Consider the following 26964-nt stretch of genomic DNA (forward strand, 5'->3'; position numbering starts at 1 on the left):
AGTAGCATCCCTGGATACCATATCCTCTCAGGAGTCTTAAATATTTGTATGCTGCCATCCATTGTGCATTAAATGGTCTTAACTTTGACTAAAACAGCAAGAATGTAAAGAATAATTTAACTGATCTGACATGGAGACCAGTAAGTTCTACTCTGAGACCAAATGAGTCCATTATGATGGTATCAAGAGACTGGCATCAATGCCCAAGGTTTTGGTCGATCTCACAATCAAGAGACTAACCTAAAGGCAGAAATTGTTAACTTAAATTTGAACTAAGGCTGCCTCCATACTTTGAGTTCCTACTTAAGGAACTGCAACCTTAGTATGTAAACAAACTAAAACCTAACCTAACTTAGGAGTGTTTATTTTTGGTAATAGATAGCTAGATCTCAGCCAATTATAAGCAGCCAAGCTTTGCCCAATCACAAGCAGCCAACTGATCTGACCATGTCCAAATAAGGCAAACACTTAGCTATAACCAATCAAGTCATTTCTGTACTTTACTTCCATGTTCTGTTTATACATACTCACTGACCAGTTGTAGAGCAGAGTTCTCTGAACCTCTTCTGGTTCTGAGTGCTGCATGATTCATGAATTGTTCTTTGTTCAAATAAACTCAGGTTTATTTTATCTAACGTTTTTCTTTTAACAACTGTTTATCATAACTTTGCTTGTCAACAAACTTTGGCCAGTAGATCTGGTGAAGATCAGTCACTGGTGACAGAGTCCCACAAGTTGAATTTGGGACAGGTTACATTTGAGATATTTAAGATATATTTTGGCTGGGCACGGTGGCTCATGCCTATAATCCCAGCACTTTAGGAGGCTGAGGTGGGTGGATTGCCTGAGCTCAGGAGTTCAAGACCAGCCTGGGCAACGCAGGGAAACCTCATCTCTACTAAAAATACAAAATATTAGCCAGACATGGTGGTCACCCCTGTGGGCCCAGTTACTCGAGAGGCTGAGGTGGGAGGATCACTTGGGCCTGGGAGGTAGAGGTTGCAGCGAGCTGAGATCATGATGCTATACTCTTGCTTGGGTGACAGAGTGAGACCCCATCTCATTAAAAACAATAAAGATTTAAAAAATAAAAAAATAAGGTAAACTTTAACAGATATGTTTAGTCAGTGATTGGATATGAAGCTCAAAACAATTACAGAATACCATTTATTTAAGGGGCAGAAAGATGATAGATCAGTAAAGAAGACTGAGAACTGGCCAAGAAAGAAAATCAGGAAAGCATGGTGTCACCGAAAACAGAAGTTTCAAGGAGGGCAGTATTAACAGTATGAAAGGCTGCCAAAAGGTTCATAAAATGTAGACAAAAAAATGTCTGCTAACCTGACAACTAGGAGGTTACTGGTGAACGTGGGGATTTTCCATGGAGTGATGGAGAAAACAGTCAAAAGGCAGAGGCTCTTTTCACTTAAACTCACAACTTATTTGGCCACTTTAAAGGGTTGCCATAGAGCCACAGCAGAGCTCTAGACTAGAGTAAGAAAACTGGATTTCAAATATCAGCTCTGTCAATTGCTGTGTGTGACCTCAGGGAAGTCTTTTATGCTCTCTGAGTCTTAGAGTCTTATCTGGGTCTTATTGATAAAATCAGTCTGTAACACTTCCTAGGGTTTTATGAGATGAAATTAAATAAAGCGTATGAATGATCTACCTCAAGGCCTAGAATGTCTATTCATTCACTCATAAACAGATATGTTGACTGTAATATAACAGGAATCTAACCAGGATAAATCAGATGAGTAATTGTTGCTTTACACACCAGTAATAAGATCCTTTAGCCCAACAAATGTTTTCAAATACAATCAATTCTGCTCTAACACTTGTTTTGAAAAAATGAGTTTGATCCAATACAATTCATGTAGTAGGGAACATTTTGAGCATAACATAAATTTTGCATTTGCTTAGGTGCAAAATTCAGATGAGAAACACTAAGTTAATGCAGAAAGCTGCACTCAGTTGAACTGAGCCATGCACATACACATGCACACCTAAATACCAGATACCTCAGTTTACTGCATGTGTTATAAGACACACTCATCTATATCTGGTTTTATAAATTCCCATCTGACTTCAGATAACCAACTATTGGGAGACACTTTTCTATGAATATTTTTATGTGTCAGCATGGTCTGATCTGTCTGAGCAGAGCACCAGTAAACTTGGTTAAAGGATGATTAAACAGCAAACATGCCTTGGAAACTAGAGATATGTATTACTTCAGAAAAATTGAGAAACTTTTCTCCTCTGGAAGTCATTTCCTTATATTACAGTGTAAGGAAACTACCTTCTCCTCCCCTCCCAAAGATTTACCTTCCAAAGAAAGGTCTTTCTGTCTCTAGAGAGGAGAATGGGAAGATCTGCCAGAAACCTGTGAAAGCTTAAAGTTTCCTAATTTTGGTGTTCCTCTTCAGTGGTGCAATCCCACTGCATGGGCTGGGTAACATCAGGCCCTCACTGCAGTGCCTCACAGAGTTTAGGAGCTGAGAACTGGCACTAAGATGCTCTGCAAGTGATAAATGGTCTGTTCTCTGATCCAGGGACCTCAGGTTTTCTGTCAGAACCTCTCTCTATGCATGCATCCCTCCTTAACATTCTCTTTCTATCAATCTGCAACAACTCACAAGCTGCAACCCTTCTGAAATCCACTTCGACAAGCAAACTTCAGGCCTTTTTCATGGTAAAATGCCATATGTATTATAGTATTTATGTATTTCTTAACCATTTAATATTCATAAAACTAGGCTACCATTTTTGTTAGGGTATTAAACAGAACTGACTCTGCTAAAGCTTCTTTTCTCTATAGATTATAAGGACAATAACACAGAGGCATAGTGGCTAAAAGGAAAATTGTGAGTTATGTATGGATTTATTCATAATAAGCCTATCTCCAATCACTTGGGAAAAACTGGGAGTTAACAATACTAGTGTTTTCAGTTCTCCATGCTTATTAAAAAAAAAATCAGCAAAGTATATCTTTGAAGTATGCTTTTCTGTAACTGTACCAGAATATAATTATTTTCACGGCTATAAATAAAACTCCATAAAAAATACCTCACCATTGGAAATGAAATCGTCATCTCTGTCACTGATATCCTCTGGAATTTCATGCTTCTGAAGAGAACAATCAGATGAGTTTTTACACTGTGGAAAACTGATGTCAAGTTGCCTTTGTGATATCCCAGTCTCCACTATCTTTTTCCTAAGAATTTCCTCTTCATAGTTTTTTATGTTTCTGTTTGATGAATATATAATCCTAAAAGACAAAATATAAAATATTAATTAAATAACATTGGTGATTCTTAAAAAGAAAGAATGCTAGTTTGCTTAGTGTGCCACTTTCATATACAATATTAAACCTTCCTAATTTGGACTAACTGAAGAAAGGTCAATCTAAAACAGCAGAAACCGGCTGGGCACGGTGGCTCATGCCTGTAATCCCAGCACTTTGGGAGGCCGAGGTGGGCAGACCACTTGAGGTCAGGAGTTCGAGACCAGCCTGGCCAACATGGCGAAACCCTGTCTCTACTAAAAAAATACAAAAATTAGCTGAGCGTGGTGGCAGGTGCCTGTAAGCTACTTGGGAGGCTAAGACATGAGAATCGCTTGAACCCAGGAGGCAGAGGTTGCAGAGAGCTGAGATTGTGCCATTGCACTCCAGCCTGAGTGACAGAGCAAGACTCCATCTCAAATAATAATAATAATAATAATAATAATAATAATAATAATAATAAATAAATAAATAAATAAAATAAAACAGCAGAAGCTGGGTGTGACGGCTCATGCCTGTAATCCTAACATTTTGGGAGGCCAAGGCAGGAGGATTGCTTGAGCTCAGGAGTTCAAGAGTAGCCTGGGCAATATAGTGAGACCTCATCTTTACAAAAAATTTAAAAACTTAGAAGGGTGTGGTGGCGTGTACCTGTAGTCCCTGCTACTTGGGTGGCTGAGGTGGGAGGATTATTTAAGCTCTGCAGGTCAAGCTGCAGTGAGTTGTAATCATGCCATTGCACTCCAGTCAGGGCAACAGAGTGAAACCCTGTCTCAAAAATAAGTAAATAAAAATAAAAAATAAACAGCAGAAACTTTGAAAAGTAGTCTATAAAAATGTTAAATGTTAAAAAGTAATATATAATGCCAAAAAATTGAACTCGTGGCTGCTGTTGGCTGCCCACATTGACTGCCACCTGATCCCTGGAACCTTTGATGCCTCTGTTTCCCCTTGGGGGACTGCGTGGCAGATGGAGATTCCCCGGGTCCTCTTGGGGCAGTGAGCACTGTGTCTGTGGTAGCTGTCATGGATATTTCAGGAGCTGTCTTCTTCCGTGCGAATTCTGTCATGCTTCAGTAAAATTATTCCAGAGATTTGCTTGGAAGGCATTGCTTTTACCGAGACGGCATAAATGGCTAAGGTTCAGCAACCATCAATGGTCAAGTATCCATGTATGTGGCCTGAGTTGATCCCTGTGCCCTTCAGAGCTTGGGATATGAGACTGAAAATGACAACGCAGAATATTCCTGAGAGAGAACTATCCTGTGATGTAGAAACAACTCAGGATTAGAAAACTAAACATCGTATGTTCTCACTCATAAATGGGAGCTAAGCTATGAGGATGCAAAAGCATAAGAATGATACAATGGACACTGGGGATTGGTGAGGGAAAGGGTGGAAGGAGGGTGAGGGATAAAAGACTACAAATTGGGTACAGTGTATACTGCTCGGGTCCACCCAAATCTCAGAAATTACCACTAAAGAACTTATCAATGTAACCAAACACCACCTGTTCCCTCACAAACCTATGGAAATAAATAAAAACAAAAAATAATGCCAGCCAGGCACGGTGGCTCATACCTGTAATCCCAGCACTTTGGGAGGCCGAGGCGAGCGAATCACGAGGTCAGGAGTTTGAGACCAGTCTGACCAACATGGTGAAACCCCGTCTCTACTAAAAATACAAAAAATTAGCCGGGCGTGGGTTGCCTGTAATCCCAGCTACTTGGGAGGCTGAGTCAGGAGAATCACTTGAACCCAGGAGGCAGAGCTTGCAATGAGCCGAGATCATGCCACTGTACTCCAGCCCAGGTGACAATGTGAGACTCCGTCTCAAAAATAATAATAATAATGCCAAAGAAAGTAGATAATCTAGATGAAATGGACAATTCCAAGAAAGACACAAACTACCAAACCTGACTCAAGAAGAAACAGTATCTCAGTAGACCTATTAACAAGTAAAGGGATTGAATTAGTAATCAAAATCTTCCCGCAAAGAAAAAAAACAGAACCAGATAGCTTGACTGGTAGATTCTACCAAATGTTTAATAATTAACACCAATCCTTCACACATTTTTCCAAAAACACAGGAGAGGAAGAAACACTTCCCAACTCATTCTATGAGGCCAGTATTACTAATACAAAAGCGGACAAAGGCACCACAAGGAAAGAAAAACATAGTCCAACATTCCTTATTAGTGTAAATTAAAAAAACCCTCAACAAAATAATTTTAAACCGAATCCAGCAGCATATAAAAAGGATTATATACCATGACAAAAAGATTTATCTCAGGAATTCAGAAAATTAATGTTATACACCATACCAGTAAAATAAATGACAAAAATCACATGATCACTTCAACCAATGCAGAAAAATCATTTGACAAAGTCCAACACGCTGTCATGATAAAACGTTCAACAAACTAGGAATAAAAGAGAATGTCCTCAACTTGATAAAGGACATCCATGAAAAACCCACAGTTGACATCATACTTTAATGGTAACTGAAAGCTTTCTTCCTAAGCTCAGCAAGGACGTCTGTTCTTAACACTTCTTTCAACATTTTATAGGAGGTTTTAGCCAGGGCAATCAGGCAAGAAAAATAAATAAAAGGTATCTACATGGTAAAGAAATAAGTAAAGCTATCTTTATTTATAGATGACAAATTTGTATATATAAAATCCTTGGAAATCCACAAAAAAACCACTGAACAAGTTTAGCAAGGTTGCAGGATACAGGATCAACATGTAAAAATCAATTATGTTTTTATATACTAGCAATGAACAATCAAAAATGAAATTAGAAAATAATTCCATTTACAATAGTATTCTAAAAAATAAAATAGCAGGAATATATTTAACAAAAGAAGTATAAGACATTCATTGAAAGCTACAAAACAATGTCAAAAGCAACTAAATAAATGGAAACACATTTCGTGTTCATGGATTAGATGACTTAATATTGTTAAGACAGTAGTACTTTCTGAATTGACCTACAGATTAAATGCAATCCCTATTAAAATTCTAGCTGACTTTTTTCTGGGGTTTTTTTTTTTTTTGTGCAGAAACTGACAAGCCAATCCTCAAATTCAAATAGAAATACAAGGGGCCCAGAATAGCCAAAACAATCTTGCAAAGAAAAAAGTTGGTGGATTCACACTTCTCAATTTTCTAAGCTTCCTACAAAGCTACAGTAATCAAGACTGTGTGGTACTAGCATAAGAATGGTGGACATGTAGATCAGTAGAATAGAACTGAGTCTAGAACACACATTTATGGGCAACTAATTTTTGACAAGAGTGTCCAGACAATAATACAATGGGGAAAGAACAGTCTCCTCCATAAATGGTGCTGAGACAACGAAACACCCAAATGCAAAAGAATGAAGTTAGACCCTAACCCCACACCATGTACAAAAATTAACTCAGAATAGATCAAAGACCTAAATGGAAAAGCTAAAAGTACAAAACTGTTATAAGTAAATATAGGCATAAATCTTCATGACCTTGGTGTCTTAGATATGGTATCAAAAGCACAGTGACAAAAGAAAAGATAAAGTGGAAATCACACAAATTAAAGATGTTTGATTTCCAGAATACTCTAAAAGAGAACCCACAGAATGAGAGAAAACGTCTGCAAATTATGTCTGATAAGAGTCTGGTATTCCAGTATATACACAGAACTCTTAAAGCACAATAAAGAGAACCCAATTTTACAATGGGCAAAGGATGTGATTAGTTTTCTAAAGAATATGTAAAAATAACTGATAACTATACAAAAATTGCTCAAGATCATTAGCTATCATGGGAATACAAATGATTAGCTATCATGGGAATGCAAATGAAAACAATAAGATACCAGTTTACATCCACTAGGATAGGTATAATTTTTTTTTTTAAAAAAAAGGTAACATGTTGAGAATATGGAGAAATTGGAAATTTTGTACATGCTGGTGGTAATGTAAAATGGTACAGTCATTTTGGAAAAGAGTCTGTCAGTTCCTGAAAAGGTTACTATATGACCCAGTAATTACACTCCTAGATATATAAGAGACTTGAAAATGTATGTTCACACAAAAAATGTATACATAAGGCCGGGCGCGGTGGCTCAAGCCTGTAATCCCAGCACTTTGGGAGGCCGAGACGGGCGGATCACGAGGTCAGGAGATCGAGACCATCCTGGCTAACACGGTGAAACCCCGTCTCTACTAAAAAGAGTACAAAAAACTAGCCGGGCGAGGTGGCGGGCGCTTGTAGTCCCAGCTACTCGGGAGGCTGAGGCAGGAGAATGGCGTAAACCCGGGAGGCGGAGCTTGCAGTGAGCTGAGATCCCGCCACTGCACTCCAGTCCGGGCGAGAGAGCAAGACTCCGCCTCAAAAAAAAAAAAAATGTATACATAAATGTTCATAGCAGATTTATTCATAACAGCCAAAAAGTTGAAATAACCCAAAAGCCTATCATCTGATAACTGGGTAAACAAAATATAGTATATCCATATGTAGGGGAAAATAGGTAACATAGCAGGCCTGACTGCTATACCTTGAAAGATTTAGTTATAAGCTTGGCCCTTGGCTGATATCTGGAAACATGGATTTGGGCAGTATTCTTAGCATTCTCTAAATGTAAAGGTGGCTCACTCTGTCTAAACGGTTTATGCAAGCAATAGTTTATGCTGAACGCAGACTTTCCTTCTGGGAGTCTGGAATTCAGGTACACGTTGGGCGGGAGTGCCTACGTTACCAATTCCCAATAAAAAACCCTGGGCATTGAGCTTCTAATGAGTGTCTCTTGTTGGCAACATTTCAGAAGCATTGTCACAACTCATTGCTGGGGAAATTAGGCATGTCCTCTGTGATCCCACTGGGAGAAGACCCTTAGAAACTTATGCCTTGATTTTCATGAACTTTGCCCCACGCAGCTTTTCCCTTTGTTTCTTTTCTCTGTAGTAAATCATAGCCTTTAGCATGACTATACGCTGAGTACTGAGTCCTCTCAGCAAATCATCAAACCTGAGGATGATCCTATGACCCCTGATTTATCATATAATAAAATATTCAGCCATAAAGGGAATAAAGTATTGATACATGCCACAACATAGATGAACTGTGAAAATAACATGTTGAGTTTAGAAAGCCAGACGTAAAAGGCCATATATTGTATAATTCCATTTATATGAAATGACCAGAATAGGCAAATCCTTAAAGACAGAAAGTAGGTTGTTTGCCAGGGGCTGGGTGAAGGAGGAAATAGGGGTGGCTGCTAATGGCTATGGGGCTTCTTTCTGGGATGATGAAGATATTCTGGAATTAATGATGCTGGTGGCACAACACTGTGAATATATTAAAACCACTGACTCATATACTTTAGAATGGTCAGTTTTATAGTATGTGAATATTATATCTATTAAAAAAAAGAGTAGATGGGAGGAAAGGAATTGGTGAGGGTGTGATAGATAATTCTTGAGGAGCTTTGATGTGAAAAGGAGCAGAGCATTAGGTAATTTAGCTGGTGGAGTATTAGCTGAAAGTGAAAGCAGGTCAGAAAAGCGTCATTTTTTAGGTAGGGGAGAAAAGACCATGCTTAGGTGAGGAGATCTAAGACAGAAGAAATTTTCTGTGGAAAGATGAAAACTGCTGGAACAATGTCCCTGACTAGGTGAAAAGGAATAGAATGAGATCTGGTGGACAAATAGAGGATTTGATTTTAGAAGCACTGACAGTTCATCAGTAATAACAGGGAGGAAAATAAAGCATATAGGTACAGATGCAAATATGTGCATACATATGGAAGAAGTTTGTAAAAGTTCTCACTGCTTTGACTTTCTCAGTGAAATAGAAAGCAGGTCATCAAAAGTGAGAATGAAGAGGAACGGCTGAAGTTTCAGAAAAGAGAAGTATAAAATGATACTCCAAGGAAGTGGGAACTCCAAAAGGACTAGGGAAATATAGGTGATTGGCCACACACTATGGCTCATACCCGTAACCTCAGCACTTTGGGAGGATAAGGTGGGAGGGCTGCTTAAGCCCAGGAATTCTAGACTAGCCTGGGCAACACAGCAAGACCCCATCTCTACAAAAAACAGAAAAATTAGCCGGGTGTGGTGGCATGCACCTGTAGTCCCAGCTACTCAGGAGGATCACTTGAGTGCAGGCATTCAAGGTTACAGTGAGCTATGAATGCACCACCACTCTCCAGCCTAGGCAACAGAATGAAATGCCATCTCTCAAAAAAAAAAAAAAGAGGAAATACAGGTGATTGCATGTAGTATGACTAACAGCACTAAGTGCCTACTGGTGGTTAGCATGACTGTGTTTTTCCAGCCACATTCAGCTGTGTGAATGTAGAAGTGGGGAGGTCAGAGTTAAATGTAAGATTTGGAGTTTTGACATACAAATAAAATTCAAAGGGAACAACAGAGTTGAAGCAGTATGCAAAGGGGGTAATACAATGATAGTGAAAGGCATTTAAGCTGAGTAAGGAGGGAAATGAGGACAAAAGGATAAGAGGATAAAAGAAAATTTAAATGTAGGCTGAGCTTGATGTTTCATGCCTGTAATCCCAGCACTTTGGGAGGCTGAGGTGGGTGGATCACTTGAGGTCAGGAGTTCGAAACCAGCCTGGCCAACATGGTGAAACCCTGTCTCTACTAAAAACACAAAATTAGTTTGGCATGGTGGTGGGCGCCTGTAATCCCAGCTATTTGTGAGACTGAGGCACAAGAATTGCTTAAGTCTTGGAGGCAGAGGTTGCAGTGAGCCAAGATCACGCCACTGCCCTCCAGCCTGGGTGACAGAACAAGCCTCTATCTCAGAGAAAAAAAAAAAAAAAGTAGTATGATTAACTACACCAGGACCTGCAATTAATTAATTAATTAAGTCCTAAAGGGAATAAGCTAGAAAGACAGGAGGTAGAAGTTAGAGAGTAAGATTCTTAGAATCAAGATGATAGGAGGCTGCAGTTATTGATAACAGCACTATTTAGGATTTGACATGGCAGTGAGTAGTTGAGGTAGAATGGATAACAAGATTACTGGAAGACAGGATTGAAGGCACTGAGAGACCATGTTACTGGAAACATCTATATAGCAATTGCAATTACTAAAACATATGCTTAGGAAAATTGACAATAGTAGCTAAAATCTTTATGGAAGGAGGACTGAACTGGTGGTCTGTAGATGACTGTCCTATTGTATAGACTAGTAAAATGAGATTCAATGATAGGGGAGTAAGAAGGAAGGAAGCAAGGACATTCATGGGTGTTTAAAATGTACCAGAATTTTGGTGTTATTCAGGTATAGTGAGGCCAACAGATCAGGAGACAATTGCCATCGAAAAGATAATTTGTTAGCTATAATTTACAAGAGGAGGGGGCACACCATGCAGGGCCATACAGGGAAGCAACAGGGCTGGTCAGAAGGAGCAAGGGGAAAGCATGGTTTAAAGCCTTTATTGGGGTTTTCAAGAGAAGGAATAAGCAAGGCAAGGTAAGCAACTGAACAGTCCTGCCAGGATCAGGACTGGATTGTTTGAATAACGTTGGCTGGCTCTGGTCTACAGGAGTGATCCCTACTTGTCTGGCACTTGGCTATAGGGAGGTTAGGGGGAAAGAATATTATTTCCTGGAATATAAGAAGCAGATAGAGAATGTGGATATACGGGTGGATATATAGGTGGGTCCCTGTACTTGGGATTGGCTGGTTCACAGGCAAGTCATTTACTATATCTAGGAATTAGCGAATCCTGGAAGGGGCAGTCTTTTCCCCCAACCCCATCAGCAAGACCCCAGATACCAGAAAGAAAATACAACAAGGAAGACACCTATTCCAACCACTGTCAATCCTTGTAGTATAAGGGATGAGGGAGAGACAATGGCCACCGCCAGAGAAAGCTTGTAGAGGAAACGATTTCATTTGTCTGTGCAGTTTTATGTACTTACCTGATTGAGACTTTATCCTGGCATCTCATCCAGCTCTTGATGTTAAACTAAACATTCAAAGGTCCTCCCTCTTTTCTTTACCGTTCACATGCATACACACTCTCACAACAATAACCAGATTAGTCTTCTTGGGAAATCAGATTTTTATGATCCTGAATTGAATTTTAATCATGAGGTCATAAAGCAAGCACAACTTTCCACTGACAATCATTTGAGCTATATCTGAAGTCACTGCATATAAAACAACTTTTCAAAGGCTGTATTTCACACTCTAACTCAAGTGCACAAAGTGCACACCAAAAGGCTAAAATAAGTAGTATCATAAAAGACTATTTGAAGATCTTTATCCATGACTTAAAAAGAAAGGATGTGAACTCAAGAGACAAGGACTGAATTTCACAAAGCAAAAATTCAAGAAATTATTTTATCAGAATTTTCACTAGAAGAAATTTTCATGTCAACATTTTCCATTGTACTCCCTTCCTTTTACCTTCTTTTCATACAGACAAATGTCAAAGCAATCTGCTTTGAAAGCAAAAAAAGGGTACATCACAAGGGCTTTCTATGTGCAAGACACTACATGAGGCACCAATGGAGATGTGCACATCAATGAGACAATCTAATCTCAAGGAGCTTACATAATCACAGACACACACGACTAACCTAATACAAAACGGAATATGATTAAGTGCTTAAAATAGAGCACTGTGAAGTGCTATGAAGCACACAGCCAGCCACTCCAACTACTTTCTTTGAAATGAGAAAACTGAGGCTAAAAAACAGTAAAACAAGATAATGCACAGCCAGAAAGCAGATCTGTCTTATTGCCAAGTCCAGTGCTTCCTCCACTCTCCCATACTGGGTCTAATTCAATATTTTCTAATCACTTTCAACGATAACAAATAAAGGATATCATTGATGTAATGTCTCCCTTTCTCTAATGTATAAAAATCTGATCTATGCCAAGGATCTTCTTTTAAACATACACTCAACAGCTGAAGAAGTGTATAATTTCATAGCACCTGCTATTATGAATAATGCAATAATCATGAGCTCATAAAGCAAGTACAACTTTCCACTGAATCATTTGAGCCGTATCTGCAGTCACTACCTATAAAACAATCTTATTCAGTGCTTACCATATGCCCATGCCACTGTGCTAAGTGCTTTATAACCATCACATTTAACCATCACAACACCACTATAAGTATTATTAATGTGCCCATTTCTCAGATGAGGAAACTAATGGTAAGTGATTAGTCTAAGTTCACACAGAAGTGGTAGAACTGGCTTCACCACAAAGCTTGTTCTTATAACAATTCTCTATCACCTACTAGGAGAAAAAAGTGTACACTTTAAAATTGGTATTTTGGCTGGGTGCAGTGGCTCACACCTGTAACCCCAGCACTATGGGAGGCCAAGGTGGACAGATCACCTGAGGTTGGGAGTTCGAGACCAACCTGACCAACATGGAGAAACCCCACCTCTAATAAAAATACAAAATTAGCCAGGCATGGTGGCACATGCCTGTAATCCCAGCTACTTAAGAGGCTGAGGCTGGAGAATCGCTTGACCCGGGAGGTGAAGGCTACAGTGAGCCGAGATCATGCCATTGCACCCTAGCCTGGACAACAAGAGCAGAACTCCTGTGTCAAACAAAACAAAACAAAACGAAACAAAACAAAAATTGGTATTTCAAACTCAATGATGAGCATATAACCTGTACTGAAAAATGATAATGATTTTCTAAGTTGTACTTAAAGTATCTGCTTAAATTATAGTATATTATTTTAATGAACACAGGTAGCCGAAGTTAGGCAATTTTCCATTTATGCTTTCCATAGGAGCTTCACACATGAAACAGAAACAATAAAGACAAAAGTCATTAAAGCAACTGCTAAAGCATAAAATGAATAAGCCAATCACATAAATACACTTAAAATATAATTATCCAAAGATAATTTTCTATACTAATGTAAATGTCATTTTGATTATAGGCAAAAACCACGTCAGCAAATAACTAAAAGACTGGCATTTAAAAAATTTCTGGGATATAAGGACAGATATCCCAGAAGTTTTTTAGACATATAAAAGATACATAAGGACACAAAAACACAAAAATCCAACTGACTTCTCATAAAAGCCAAAACAGATAAGTGGCACTGGCATTAAGGACAGACATACAAACTGGTGGAATAGAACTGAGAAACCAGAAATAAACCCTCACATTTATGGGTGAATTAACTTAGGCTGCCATAATGAAATACCATAGACTGAGTAGCTTAAACAACAGAAATGTATTTCTCAGTTTTCGGAGGCTAGAAGACCAAGATGAAGTGCCAGTATGTTGGGTTCTAGTAAGGGCTCCCTGGCTTCCAGACCCCATTGCCTCACTGTGTCCTTGGATGGCAGGGATAGAGTAAGTATGCACACAAACTCTCTGGAGCCTCTTCTTTTTTACTTTTCTCTTTTTTTTTTTTTGGAGACGGTCTCACTCTGAGGCCCAGGCTGGTACAGTGGCATGATCTCAGCTCACTACTCTGCCTCTGGGCTCAAGTGATCCTCCCACCTCAGCCTCCTGAGTAGCCAGGACTATTAGCTGCACACCATCACATCCAGCTAATATTTTGTATTTTTGGTAAAGATTGGGTTTTGCCATGTTGCCCAGGTTGGTCTCAAACCCCTGGACTCAAGTGATCCACCCACCTCTGCCCCCGCAAAGTGCTGGGACTACAGGCATGAGTCACTGTACCCACCCTGAGTCTTCTTATACAGGCACTAATCCTCATGAAGACCCCACCCTCATGAACTCATCTCAGCCTATCTCCCAAAGGCCCGATCTCCATCTGCTATCACACTGAGGGCTAAGGCTTCAACATATAAATTTTGGGTGGAGACAACTGCAGTCCACAGCAATGGGTAACTCATTTTCAGTAAGTGTCTAGACAATCCGAGAAAAAGAAAGGAGAGGAGGAGGAAAAATCGGTGCTGTGACAACTGCATATCTGCATACAAAAGAATGAAGCTAGACCCCTTCCTTACATGATACATGGCAATTAACTCAAAATGGATCAAAGACCTACATGTAAGAGCTAAAAATATAAAAACATTAAATTCTTGGAAGAAAATATAGGAGTAACCAGGGCATCATGGCACATGCCTGTAATCTCTGCTACTCGGGAGACTCACTTGAGCCCAGGAGTTAAGAGTACAGCCTACGAAACACAGCGAAACCCTGTCTCAAAAAAATATATACATACACACACATACACATACACACACACATACACACACACACACGAGTGTATTAGTTCGTTCTCACACTGCTATCAAGAACTACCTGAGACAGTGTAATTTATAATGAAAAGAGGTTTAATTGACTCCCAGTTCCCCAGGCTGTACAGGAAGGCATGGAAGCATAGCTGGGGAGGCCTCATGAAACTTACAATCAAGGCAGAAGGCGAAGAAGAAGGAAGCACATCTTACATGGCCAAAGAAGGAGGAAGAGCTCTAGAGAACAAGGAGGAGGTGCTACACACTTGTAAATAACCAGATCTCCTTAGAACTCACTATCACAAGAACATCAAGGGGGAAATCCATCCCCATGATCCACTCACCTCCCACTAGGCCCCTCCTCCAATACTGGAGATCACAATTTGACATGAGATTTGGGTGGAGACACAAATCCAAACCATATTAATGAGTAAATCCTCAAGACCATGGATTAGGCAATGGTTTCTTAGCCATCACACCAAAGGCACAGTGACAAAAGAAAAATTACATAAGCTAGACTACATAATTTTTTTTTTTTTTTTTTTTTTTTTTTTTGAGATGGAGTCTTGCTCCGTCACCGAGGCTGGAGTGCAATGGTACAATCTCAGCTCACTGCAACCTCCACCTTCTGGGTTCAGGTGATTCTCCTGCCTCAGCTTCCCAAGTAGCTGGGATTACAGGCATGCACCACCATGCCCAGCTAACTTTTTCGTATTTTTAATGGAGATGGGGTTGCCGTCTGTTGGCCAGACTGGTCTTGAACTCCTGACCTCAGGTGATCTGCCCACCTCAGCCTCCTAAAGTGCTGGGATTACAGGCATGAGCCACTGCACCTGGCCTGACTACATAAGAATTTAAAACTTTTGTGTCATAAATGATACCATTGTGAAAGTGAAAAGACAACCCAGAGAATAGGAAAAAATATTTATAAATCATATTTGTGGTAAGAGTCTAACATTACAGAATATATAAAGAACACTTAGAAGTCAATAATATAAAGAGACCTCAATTTCAAAATGGGCAAAGGATGTAGATAGTTCTCCAAAGACATAAAAATGGCAAATAAGCACATGATAATACGCTCAACATCATGAGTTATCAGGGAAATACAAATGAAAACTACAATGAGATATCAGTTCACATCCACAAAGAGGGTAATAATAAAAAATATAGAAGATAATAACAAGTATGTTGAGGATGTGGAGAAACTGAAGCCCTCTTACATTGCTAGTGGGAATGTAAAATGTTATAGCCAGTTTGGAAAACGGTTTAGAAGTTCCTCAAACGGTTAAACATAGTTACTATATATATGACCCAGCAATTCCACTCCTAGGTATATACTCAAGAAAAATAATAACATAGGTTCACAGAAAAATTTGTATATAAGTGTTATAGCAGCATTATTCATCATAGCCAAAAAGTACTAATAGAAACAATTTAAATGGCAACAAATGGATTAACAAACTGTGGATGAGCCATACAATGAAATATTATGCAACAACAAAAAGAAATGAAGCACAGAATGAAGATTAATTTAAACTGGTTTCTCCCATTATTTAGCTGATGACAATTCTGAGTTAAAACATGAATCTCCGCCGGGCGCGGTGGCTCAAGCCTGTAATCCCAGCACTTGGGAGGCTGAGGCAGGCGGATCACAAGGTCAGGAGATGGAGACCATCCTGGCTAACACGGTGAAACCCCGTCTCTACTAAAAAAAAATACAAAAAAAAAAAAAAAAAAACTAGCCGGGCGAGGTGGCGTGCGCCTGTAGTCCCAGCTACTCGGGAGGCTGAGGCAGGAGAATGGTGTGAACCGGGAGGCGGAGCTTGCAGTGAGCTGAGATCTGGCCACTGCACTCCAGCTTGGGCGACAGAGCGAGACTCCGTCTCAAAAAAAAAAAAAAAAAAAACATGAATCTCCAAGATGTTCTATTCTGAAAAAACAATTTGACCAAATACAAGTTACTATGGTCTGAATGTTTGTGTCCCCCTATCCCCAAAATTCATGTGACGAAACTTAATCCCCAATGTGGTGGTATGAAGAGGTGGGACATTTGAGAGATGATTAGGTCATGAGGGCTCCATCCTCACAAATGAGATTAGTGCTCTTATGAAAAAGACCCAAGAAAGTTTGTTAATCTCTTTTGCCATGTGAGGACACAGAGATGATGCTGTCTTCAAGTAACTAACCCTCACCAGGCACTGAATCTGCTGGCACCCTGATCTTGGACTTCCCAGGCTCCCGAACTGTGATCAATACATTTCTGTTGTTCACCAATTACCTAGTCTAAGGTATTTTTATAGCAGCCCAAATGGACTAAGACATAAGCCATGAGAATTAAAACAGTTATGATGTTATGTTTTTATAAGTATACATAAAGTTTCACATACCAACAATACAGAAGTCAGTACGTAGCAATGGTTCTCAACAGGGGGCAATCAGAACCTCCAGAGGTCATCTGGCAATGTCTGGAGGTATTTCGGTCTCAACTAAACATCCTAAAATGCACAGCATTGTCCCCACAACAAATAATTATACAAGCTGAAATGCCAATAGTGCCACTACTGAGAAATCCTGGAATAGAATAATTCATTTAAATTACTACAGAGCACACCATTTCCCCTTTCTCAGGATCAGTCTTAGCTTAATGCTTAGCTTCTACCAGTACTAAGCTTCTAATATTAACACTTAGCCTCTATTAACACTAATTACTAAGATAATTTGGAATTTAAGTGAATGGATTTTTCTTATCAGGTTACAAAATACATATGAAAATATATTAAATAAAAACACACAAGTCAAAAATAAGCAATTACATATTAGACTTATATGGATAAAGAAAGCACTTACTGTAAAAACGTTCTAAATTCTAAAGCTTCAACATTCTCCACAGCAACAGGCTCCTGATTTGTTAAACTATTTGATGTCTGTCCAAGAGTATGAAAATAGAAGTCAGGAACTCTTGCTAAAAGGACTGCTTTGTGTGCTTTGAACAAAGTACAACCCACAGAGAAGGTAACATCTGTATGGAATTCTTCCCTTAGAAGCCTATAAGGAATAAAAAGGAATCATAGTTTAATTAGTGATGCTAAGAAACATATACATATTTTTTTAAAGTAGGTTTAAAAATAACACATAAGCTAAAAAATACAGAGGCAACATAAAGTTAATATAAAAATGAGTTTGTCCTCAGTTCATTCCAAAGAACATTGTTTAATATTGGCTTAGAGCCTAATTTTCTAAACTTCATAGGGAAAACAAAGATAATTTCACTAAAAGAGTAAGACTACTGTTTCAAAATATTTTTTCTTATGAATTCCTTCTGATAATAAAAAAATTATTTTCTGCTACTTATGTGATTTGTCTTTAGATGTACTACCTTCTTTAGATTTTTAAAATGCAAAGTTGACATTATCTTTAATTATTTAAAAGAATCAATGTTTTAAAATCTTACTTAAATTGAAGCCAAAAAAAAAGCTAATAGTCAATGACAGCAACAAACCACACATGTCAGTAGAAAATTCAGGTTAGAAACTGGTACTCAGTTCTGGCTAATGTTAATTACCAAGTCAGAAATCCAGGTGTGGCTGTCAAAAATGTGACATTTAGTCTCTTTTCCTGTCTCCCACTCCCACAAATAGAATTATGCTCTAATCTATCATTAAATGATGGATTCATGAGGTAAACCCTTTCAAATCCCTGATTTACATGTATCCATGAGTGATAGAAGAATAGAAATCAACATAATAGAAAATGTCATAATATAATCTTTTGTCTCTTTGCAGTAACTATATATTTTACTCTCTAAATATTAAATAATACTTCATATCACTATAGCAATATCATCAGCAAGGTACATATTCTCAGAGGACTTCTGTATTACAGGATATATAAAACTGGCAATCACACCAGTACACTACAGGAGGTACAAGTAACGGATAAAGATATCCATTACAGTGAAAGCTTAGAAAGTTGCCAATGACACTCATACTCCCCCAGCAGCAAGTTAATGGCTCCTTCCTCTAATCCCATCAGACTCAGTGCATACCTCTATTATAGTATTTCTGTCATTGCATCATTATTTTTACATATCTCTCTCCCTACTAGACAATGAACTCCCCAAGGGCAAAAACTGTATCTTCAGTATACAGCAAGAGTTCAATATCTGCTTACTGAATGATCCTATTTTACCCTAGACAAAACAAATGCTTCAGAGCACAAAAGCTTTCAGAACCTTGAAAATAATGGCCAAACAGATGCATCTTAGTTTGGTCAATATTTTCAATAAATTATTTTCATAAGTAATTTTTAAAGTTACCCAAAAATGTGTTGGGCTCTCAAACTTTAATTGAAACAGAAACTGTACAAACACTCAATTTGTTCCTTCCTCCCACCCTCCTTCCCCCATCCCACCCTTCAAGTGAATAAGGAAGCACTGCAACTGGTAGCCATACAACCATTGGCAGGGAATCCACCTTGCTGCTAATGGATGCTCATGAGTACTTGCTAAATGGTGGGGGGGAAAGTGTGTATAAAACTGTTAATGTGAAAATACAGTGCTTTTTATTTGATAGAACCACTTTTATCAGTTTCAAGTATATTTTATATCTGTTACAAATCTGAAAATCTGATTCAGACTGGCTTAAACATTAAGGAGTTTACTGGCTCATCGAATAGTAAAGTCCAGAGGAAGGACAGATTGGAGCAAAGTCTCAATGATGCCAAGGCCCAGCTTCTCTCCATCTCATATCTTTGCCAACTACTGTATTCACCTATCTTAGTCCATTTGTGCTGCTGTAACAGAATACCACAGGATAGGTAATTTACAATGAACAAACATTTATTGGTTCACAGTTCCAGAGGTGGGGAAGTCCAACATTAAGGTGCTACCATCTGCAAGGGCCTTCTTGCTAAGTCATCACATGGTAGAAGGATAAAGGATAAAAGGGAGCAAGAAAGAGCCAAATTCATCCTTTTATAACACTACCAATCTCACCCACAAGGGTGGAGCCCTCTTGGTTTAATCATTTCTTAAGGGTCCTACCTCTTGATACTGCTACAATGGCAATTAAATTTCTTTTTCTTTCTTTTTTTTTTTTTTTTTTGAGACACAGTCTTGCCCTGTTGCCTAGGCTGGAGTGCAGTGGTACCATCTCGGCTCATTGCAACCACCACCACCCGAGCTCAAGGGATCCTCTCACCTCAGCCTCCCAAGTAGCTGGGACTACAGGCAAGCATCACCACACCTGGATAATTTTTGTATCTTTTGTAGAGACAGGATTTTGCCATGTTTCCCTGGCTGGTCTTAAACTCCTGAGTGTTGGGGAAAAGCTGAGTGTCAGGAAAAAAGCTGAGGCAGGGCTTGCATGTCTGACATAATGTAAAAGAATCTTGGAACATGTCTGGGGTCCAGGGTCTAAAATCCCTCGTTGCCTTTGGAACACCAAGCTCTATGCTGAAGGGTAGAAGGCTGCCCTGCCGCACCACAATCTAAGCCCAGGGCATTAAACCCCTCATGGCTTGGATGGAATCCAGGGCTCAGGGCATAAAACCCCTCATGGTCTCTGGCTCCTTGCTTCTAGCACTCCCAGGCTCATAGATCAACTGTATCCTAAACTAGACGAACATGTTTCCCATTATCTCAAGTAGCAGAACATGTTCCATATACTTCAAAGAAAATGCTAAACCATCAGAACTGTAGATCATGCACTTGATACACTGCTTTCTTTCAACCCCCACATCCTTACCACCTGCTTGTTTGATCACCAATAAACAGTGCAGGCTTCCAGAGTTCAGCGCCCTCACAGCCTCCATACTAGTGTTGCCCCCTGGTCCCACTTTATGTCTTGTCTCACTCTTTTGACTCCACCAAACTTCATAGCCCCCAAGGCCTGGTGTTGGGTCTGATCACCCCAACACTGAGCTCAAGCAATCCATCCCCCTGAGCCTCCCAAGGTGCTGGGATTGCAGGAATAAGCCACCTGCCTAGCCTGTAAATTATTATTATTATTTTTTAGATGGAGTCTCACTCTCACCCAGGCTGGAGTGCAGTGGCAATCTTGGCTCACTGCAACCTCTACCTCCTGGGTTCAAGCGATTCTCCTACCGCAGCCTCCTGAGTAGCTGGGAGTACAGATGTGTGCCACCATGCCAGGCTAATTTTTGTATTTTTAGTAGGGATAGGGTTTCACTATGTTGGCCAGGCTGGTCTTGAACTCCTGACCTCAAGTGATCTGCTTGCCTTGGCCTCCCAAAGGGCTGGGATTACAGCCATAAGCCACCATGTCCAACCAGGCCGTAAATTTCAACATGAGTTTTGAGAGGACAAACATTCAAACTGTAGCATAACTTACCTAAAGCAATTTAGACTGCTGATAAAACCCAGTTATCACTAAACATTTACCGAGCAAATACTATGTACTAAGCACTGGAAACACAAAGATGACTAAAACATAATACCTATCCTCAAGGAATTTATAGTATAGTAGGGAATCCAGGTCTGAAAATTAAAGTGTGTGACATATTCAATAGCATAAGTAAATTTTGTTCAGGGACAGACAAAAGAGGAGACCTCATAGAGGGCATGAAAACCAAATGGGATTTTAAACACTGAGTAAGAGCTGGTTAGGGAAGTAAGGCAAGGTAAGTGCCTGGCTCCATGTTCCTTACAAAGATATGTGTGAGTGTGGAACTATACACTGGTCAGCATAAAGTATTGAGAGGGTGTGAAATGGCAGATGAAGCTGCAGAGATAAAGATGAATAAGAGGCAAAGAGCTTAACTGTATCTTACAGTGAAAGAGGAGTCACAAAATTGTGTGTGCTGAACCTCTATTAACCTCAACAGGGAAGGCAACAGGCTCAAGAGGCTGAAGAGACCCAGAGCCAGCAAACGAGACATAGGCTTTTATTAGGGGTTTACATACAGGGAAGAGAGTCCAGTGGTGGCAGGCCAGACAAGATATCCACCTTAACTACAGTCCAGTGGTGATGGACTGGGAAGGAAAACTGCAAACCCTTGCAAGCAGCATAGAAGTTGATACAGCATTTTCACTTAACCCCCTTCCCCTAATGTCCTCCACCTAGCAATCTTCATAGACACCCCCCTCCCCCAAACTCACAGTTTCAATCCCCTTTACAGCCTGTGTTCCACAGTATGGGCCCAGGAGCTCAGATGTTCCTCACAGACAAGGAACTAATCTCTGGGATGGCGACTCCCAGATTCCCTAGCTCGCAACACACGCAGGTACATCCACCATACAGGGTCATTTTAAGGTTATGCCTATATTATTGCTATCAGGTGTGTTTGCCCTGTAACTGGTTTGAAACAAGGGCAAATTTATTTTTCAAAATATATAAATTTGTGTAGAAGAGGAGTCAGATGAAAATGAGAATGAAGATGAGAAAACTACCACACAGATGAATGAAGCCAGGAGAGGATCAATGGTGATAAAGAGGGGATGACATTAAAATATATTTAGGTAATAAAATTGGCAGGAGTTGGTAAAATTGGCACGGACAGGAATAACTTGGATCTCTCTCATATTTGGATAACTGGGTGCTAATGATACTACCAATCTGCTAGTCCAACTTCCCTCTACTCCAGACACATTTCCAGTTGTTTCCTGGATATAGCTAGCTGGACATTTATTATACACCTCCCTTTCAGGCAAGATTGGGCTTGTTCAGGGTGGTATGGTAGTAGCCTACATGCTTCCCTTTCAAATATCCTAAGATTTGGGGCCATTTTCAATGCTTCCTTTACCCTGTTCCCCAGCATGTCATCAGTCACCAAGCCTATCAATTGTTCCATTTCCACTGCCATTATGTATCCCTGGACTATTATAAAATCTCCCAGCTGGTCCCATTTCCAATTTCCCTTTCCTTAAATTCCAGATCCAAATGTGTTAATTCCCTATTTTAAAAACACTGATGTTTCTCCACTGCTTCTAGAATACATCACAAACATTTCACTGGAGAAAGAAAGCCCCTATGATCTAGTCTTAGTCTACCCATTCACCCTTACCTACTGTCACTTTGATTGCCTGCCATACAATCTCCTTCCAAATAAAGCTGCCAAATTCATTTATTACTCATATGTGGCCCTGGTTTGTACCACATGCCCCTACATCCTAATCACATCTGAATGGACAATGGACTGAACCAAGGTTAGCCACTGGCCAATGTAGTAGTCAAGCAGGAGAACTTGAGCAAAGATGTTCTAAAACAAACACAAACCAACTGATGGCACTGAAGAGCATTCTTAAGCAAATCTATGGTAGAAAAAGAAATGGGTAAGGAGAGAAGAGGAGATGAAGGTGCAAAGTTAACTGGAAGATCAGTTTACTGTAGAGGAGGCAGACTGCTTGGGTTCATATTCTGGTTATGTGACCCTGGGCAAGTCACTTGAAAGTCTCTGGAGCCAGATTGTGAAGGTTCTTATTCTGACTCCATCACTTTTTTTTTTTTTTTGAGAGAGTCTTGCTCTGATGCCCAGACTGGAAGGCAGTGGCTCAATCTCAGCTCGCTGCAATCTCCACCTCCCAGGTTCAAACAATTCTCCTGCCTCAGCCTCACAAGCAGCTGGGACTACAGGTGCCACCATCATTTCTTTTTTTTAACATTCAGTTTCCTTATGTGTTAAATAAGAATAACAAGGCTTACCTCACACGATTCATGAGAAGTAAGTAAAACATTTCATGTAAGCCCAGTGTATAGCAAATAGTAGGATGGCAATAAATATTAGTTTTGTTTTTTTACAACTGCCCTGAATAACAGTCCATTTGTCGATGTGGTCTTATTGTATGACTGTTACATCCCAAACAACTTTCCGGTTGGACATTGGAACCGGCTTCTTGAGGGCTAAAACTGTCTCCTACTTTTCCTCACTTCTCTACGTATCTTATCACGTCAGGTAACCTAGGCGTGTCTCTGTTCCTTACTCTTCGGCAGAGTCTAACACGACTTGCTTTCTCAAAATCAATCAAGCTCTTTCAAATTTCAGTGCTTCCGTAACAGTTATTCCCCTTGTTTAGATATCCTCTACCTCTCCCTTCCCAATCTTTGCCTAATCAGTTCTTAACCAATCCCTAAGAGCTTGCTCAAATGTCACCCTATAAAGTCTTCTCAACTCACCCCACCACAACTATCACTTTTATTTAGCCATTACCTCTCTCACTAGAGTGTAAGAACAAACAACATTAACCTTTATTAAGACCTAGTACCGGGCTAGGTACGTGGTCGGTGCTAGATACTTCGTATTTGTAAAAGAAAAAAGTAGAATGCTGCACAACTTTTAGTTATCAGAATAAATAAATGACATTGCTATGCTTGGAGAAAATTTAGTATAACGTTTAAGGTGGTTGGGTGAGACATTTTGTTTTGTTTTTTTAAAAAAATCTTGCTATATATATTTTTGTTTATAATAAGAATTTGGGAGTTCTGAGTCCTACCTTCAGTTGTAACTAAGATGAGGATAAATCGTTCACTAGCAATACTTCAACCTCATTTTCTTCATATAAATTAGATGTGTTACCCTAGAAACGTTAACAACTTCAGTATTATTTTTTCCATCTTTTTCATCAGTCCCTCCCTGGTAGAGACAAAGTAGCTTCCCCAGTAGATAGTCCCAAATTAAAGGGAAATTTTTTTTCCTTTGATAAATTCTGTTTATAGCTATCGGAGCCTTAAGTACGGGTTTTTTGACAGAAAGCACTTTAAAATGTAGAATCCTGGCTGGGCGCGGTGGCTCACGCCTGTAATCCCAGCATTTTGGGAGGCCGAGGCGGGCGGATCACTTGTGGTCAGGAGTTCGTGACTAGCCTGGCCAACATGATGAAACCCCGTCTCTACTAAAAATACAAAAATTGGCTGGGCGTAGTGGCGCGTGCCTGTAATCCAAGCTACTCGGGAGGCTGAGGCAGCAGGACTGCTTGAACCCGGGAGGTGGAGGTTGCAGTGAGCCAAGATCCCGCCACTGCACTCCAGCCTGGGCGACAGAGCGAGACTCCGTCTCAAAAAAACAAAACAAAACAAAAAGTAGAATGCTGCACAACTTTTAGTTATTAGTAATTATGTTTACTTCAGTGGTTCTCATAGTCACCCCAGCCAGCAGCATTAGCATCACCTGGGGCCTTGTTAGAAATGGAAAATTTCGGTCCCAACTCAGACCAACTGAATCAGAACTATGGTCTGGGACCCAGCAAACCTGTGTTTTAACAAGCCCTCCAGGTGATTCTGATGCACACTGAAATATAAGAATCAATGTCTTGCTGGAAATGTAAATTAGCTAGGTCATATTTCTAAGCTTCATTTTCTTTGCAAGCTGAAATTACTTTAACCGGATTCCCAATAACGCGAGATGGATATACATGAGGCTTACAAAGGTTAAATGTCAGGACGACCCTCCATTTGCTTTGGTCCTGAAAGGAGCTGAGAGTTACTGGGAGCTACAGAGAGCTCTAGGTGGAGAAAGGAAGCCAGGTCGCAGTCAGGAAGCATTTCAGCTAAACTGTTTCAAGAGACCTCAGAAGAGACCTCCAAGACTATAATATTGCTGTTTCATTTCAAATAATCATTTTCCTAATTTTATTCTTTTTCCTAAAATTGTATAAACTTATTTTATTTTATTTTATTTTTTTATTTTATTTTTTTTTTTTGAGACGGAGTCTTGCTCTATCGCCCAGGCTAGAGTGCAGTGGCCGGATCTCAGCTCACCGCAACCTCTGCCTCCTGGGTTCACGCCATTCTCCTGCCTCAGCCTCCCGAGTGGCTGGGACCACAGGCGCCCACCACCTCGCCCGGCTAATTTTTTGTATTTTTAGTAGAGACGGGGTTTCACCGTGTTAGCCAGGAGGGTCTCGATCTCCTGACCTCGTGATCCGCCCGTCTCGGCCTCCCAAAGTGCTGGGATTACAGGCTTGAGCCACCGCGCCCGGCTAAACTTATTTTAAAAATTGTGTTCAGGACCTGGATCCACCCCGACCTTAGTGATAGGAAACTAAGCGTGCCTGTGTTAAGATATTTCTAGCAAACTGGTGCCGCACATAATTAAGCTTTTTTGTTTTCCTTTTGAATCTGGTACATGGTGTCGAGGCGCTCCGCATTGGTTATCCCAGGGCGAGCGAAGCCACTTTCGGAATAGTGGGGAGACTGACGGACGACCCGCAGTCGCCTGAGGCGAGGAGAACCAAGTGCTGAGGCAGGGGGAGGCAGAGCCGAAAGAAGCCACAGCTTCGGGGCGGAGGTGGGCGATTTAGGAACTGAAGCAGCCAGAGTTCCCGCCTCCTCCTACCTGAGCAAATCCTGGCTGAGCTGCTCCGACACCGTCGCCTTCAGCCGGCGCCGCTCACACGGCCCCTTCCTTTGCAACCCCTTACTGCAAACTCCAGTGGACCCCAGAAGTACCACGGGGGCCGAGCTGCCTTCCCCACAGCGAGCCATGTCTCACAGAGGTACGGCGCCCTAGAGGCCCAGTACTTGGCCTCACTTGCCCCGCCCAGGAGGAAGAAGGGGGCGTTTCCAACCGAACACTCGGCTCCTACCCAAATCCGCCCCCTAGGGTAAAAGGTTGACGCCTCTTGTCGGTTTGTAGACGGTCTCACAGAGAAGCCGGACCGCGGTGGGGAGCCTCAGAGGCCCAGAGCCGAGCCGGCTCGTCACCCGCGAGGAGCGTGCGCAGGCGTACTCGCTCTGTTTACTTCTGCCTGCGGGCACCCCGCCTCCCATGGCTCTGGCGCGGACCATCCTGCGGGGCAAAACAGTCCTCAGGCTCCTTATCCCCTCCCCTCTACTTTCCCTTCCGGTTGGTGTTCATTCATTCAGTGTTTTACTGAGGCTCGAGTTCAAATCAGTACATGCAGCCTTTGTATGCGTCTTCCTGACAGGTCTACACTTTTTCCAACGAAAGACTGGGCGAGTCACACACCTTCACTTACCTGGCTTGTTAACCCTGAGGTATAAATGTTTGGGGCAAGAAAAATTGGCGATGGGAGGGATAGGGGAAGACCTTCATAAACTGCCAGTCAGAACAATTCTGAATCCAATATAAGAGGTACTTACAGCATCTAGAAGGCCCCATCCCCTTCTTATCCGCGGAGTAGCTCATATAAGCTTTTGGACTTGATCGGAGAAAGCTCAGTTAATAGGACACGGCTTTGCATATAATGCCCTAACATTTATGACCAAGAAGGGAGAAATAGGTAAGGGGCAAAGTCTTTGAGCAGTGAGTGGTGGATGGATGAAATACAGAATTCTATTTTGTCCCAAAGAAAGTAGCAAGCGTGATTATCATTTAAGGTTTTGGTATTTATTTTTTATTTGATTACTGCCTCCAAAAGAAGAAAACTCAGTAGTTCTGCTTTGGGCCGGGCAAGTCCCATCTACTTGGGAAGAAGAGGCGGAATAATGGCTTGAGCCCGGGAGGTCGAGGCTGCAGTGGGCCATGATTGCACCACTGCACTCCAGCCTGAGC

The 26964-nt window shown here is 40.6% G+C and overlaps 1 protein-coding gene across 1 annotated transcript in view; it reads right to left on the bottom strand.

The window, feature by feature from the left end:
- BTBD8 (BTB domain containing 8) overlaps positions 1–26201 on the bottom strand; it is a 107918-nt gene extending 81717 nt beyond the window's left edge. The window contains exons 1-3 of the mRNA XM_026456521.1: positions 25786–26201; positions 17344–17541; positions 3075–3271 (exon numbers count right to left, since the gene is read on the bottom strand). Of these exons, the coding sequence (XP_026312306.1) occupies positions 3075–3271; positions 17344–17541; positions 25786–25934 (544 nt within the window). The 5' untranslated portion in view covers positions 25935–26201. The remainder of the gene's footprint in view (positions 1–3074; positions 3272–17343; positions 17542–25785) is intronic.
- Positions 26202–26964: the final 763 nt, after the last annotated feature.

This window comes from Piliocolobus tephrosceles, chromosome 1, assembly GCF_002776525.5.
Source record: "Piliocolobus tephrosceles isolate RC106 chromosome 1, ASM277652v3, whole genome shotgun sequence".
In the NCBI taxonomy this organism is placed as follows: Eukaryota; Metazoa; Chordata; class Mammalia; order Primates; family Cercopithecidae; genus Piliocolobus; species Piliocolobus tephrosceles.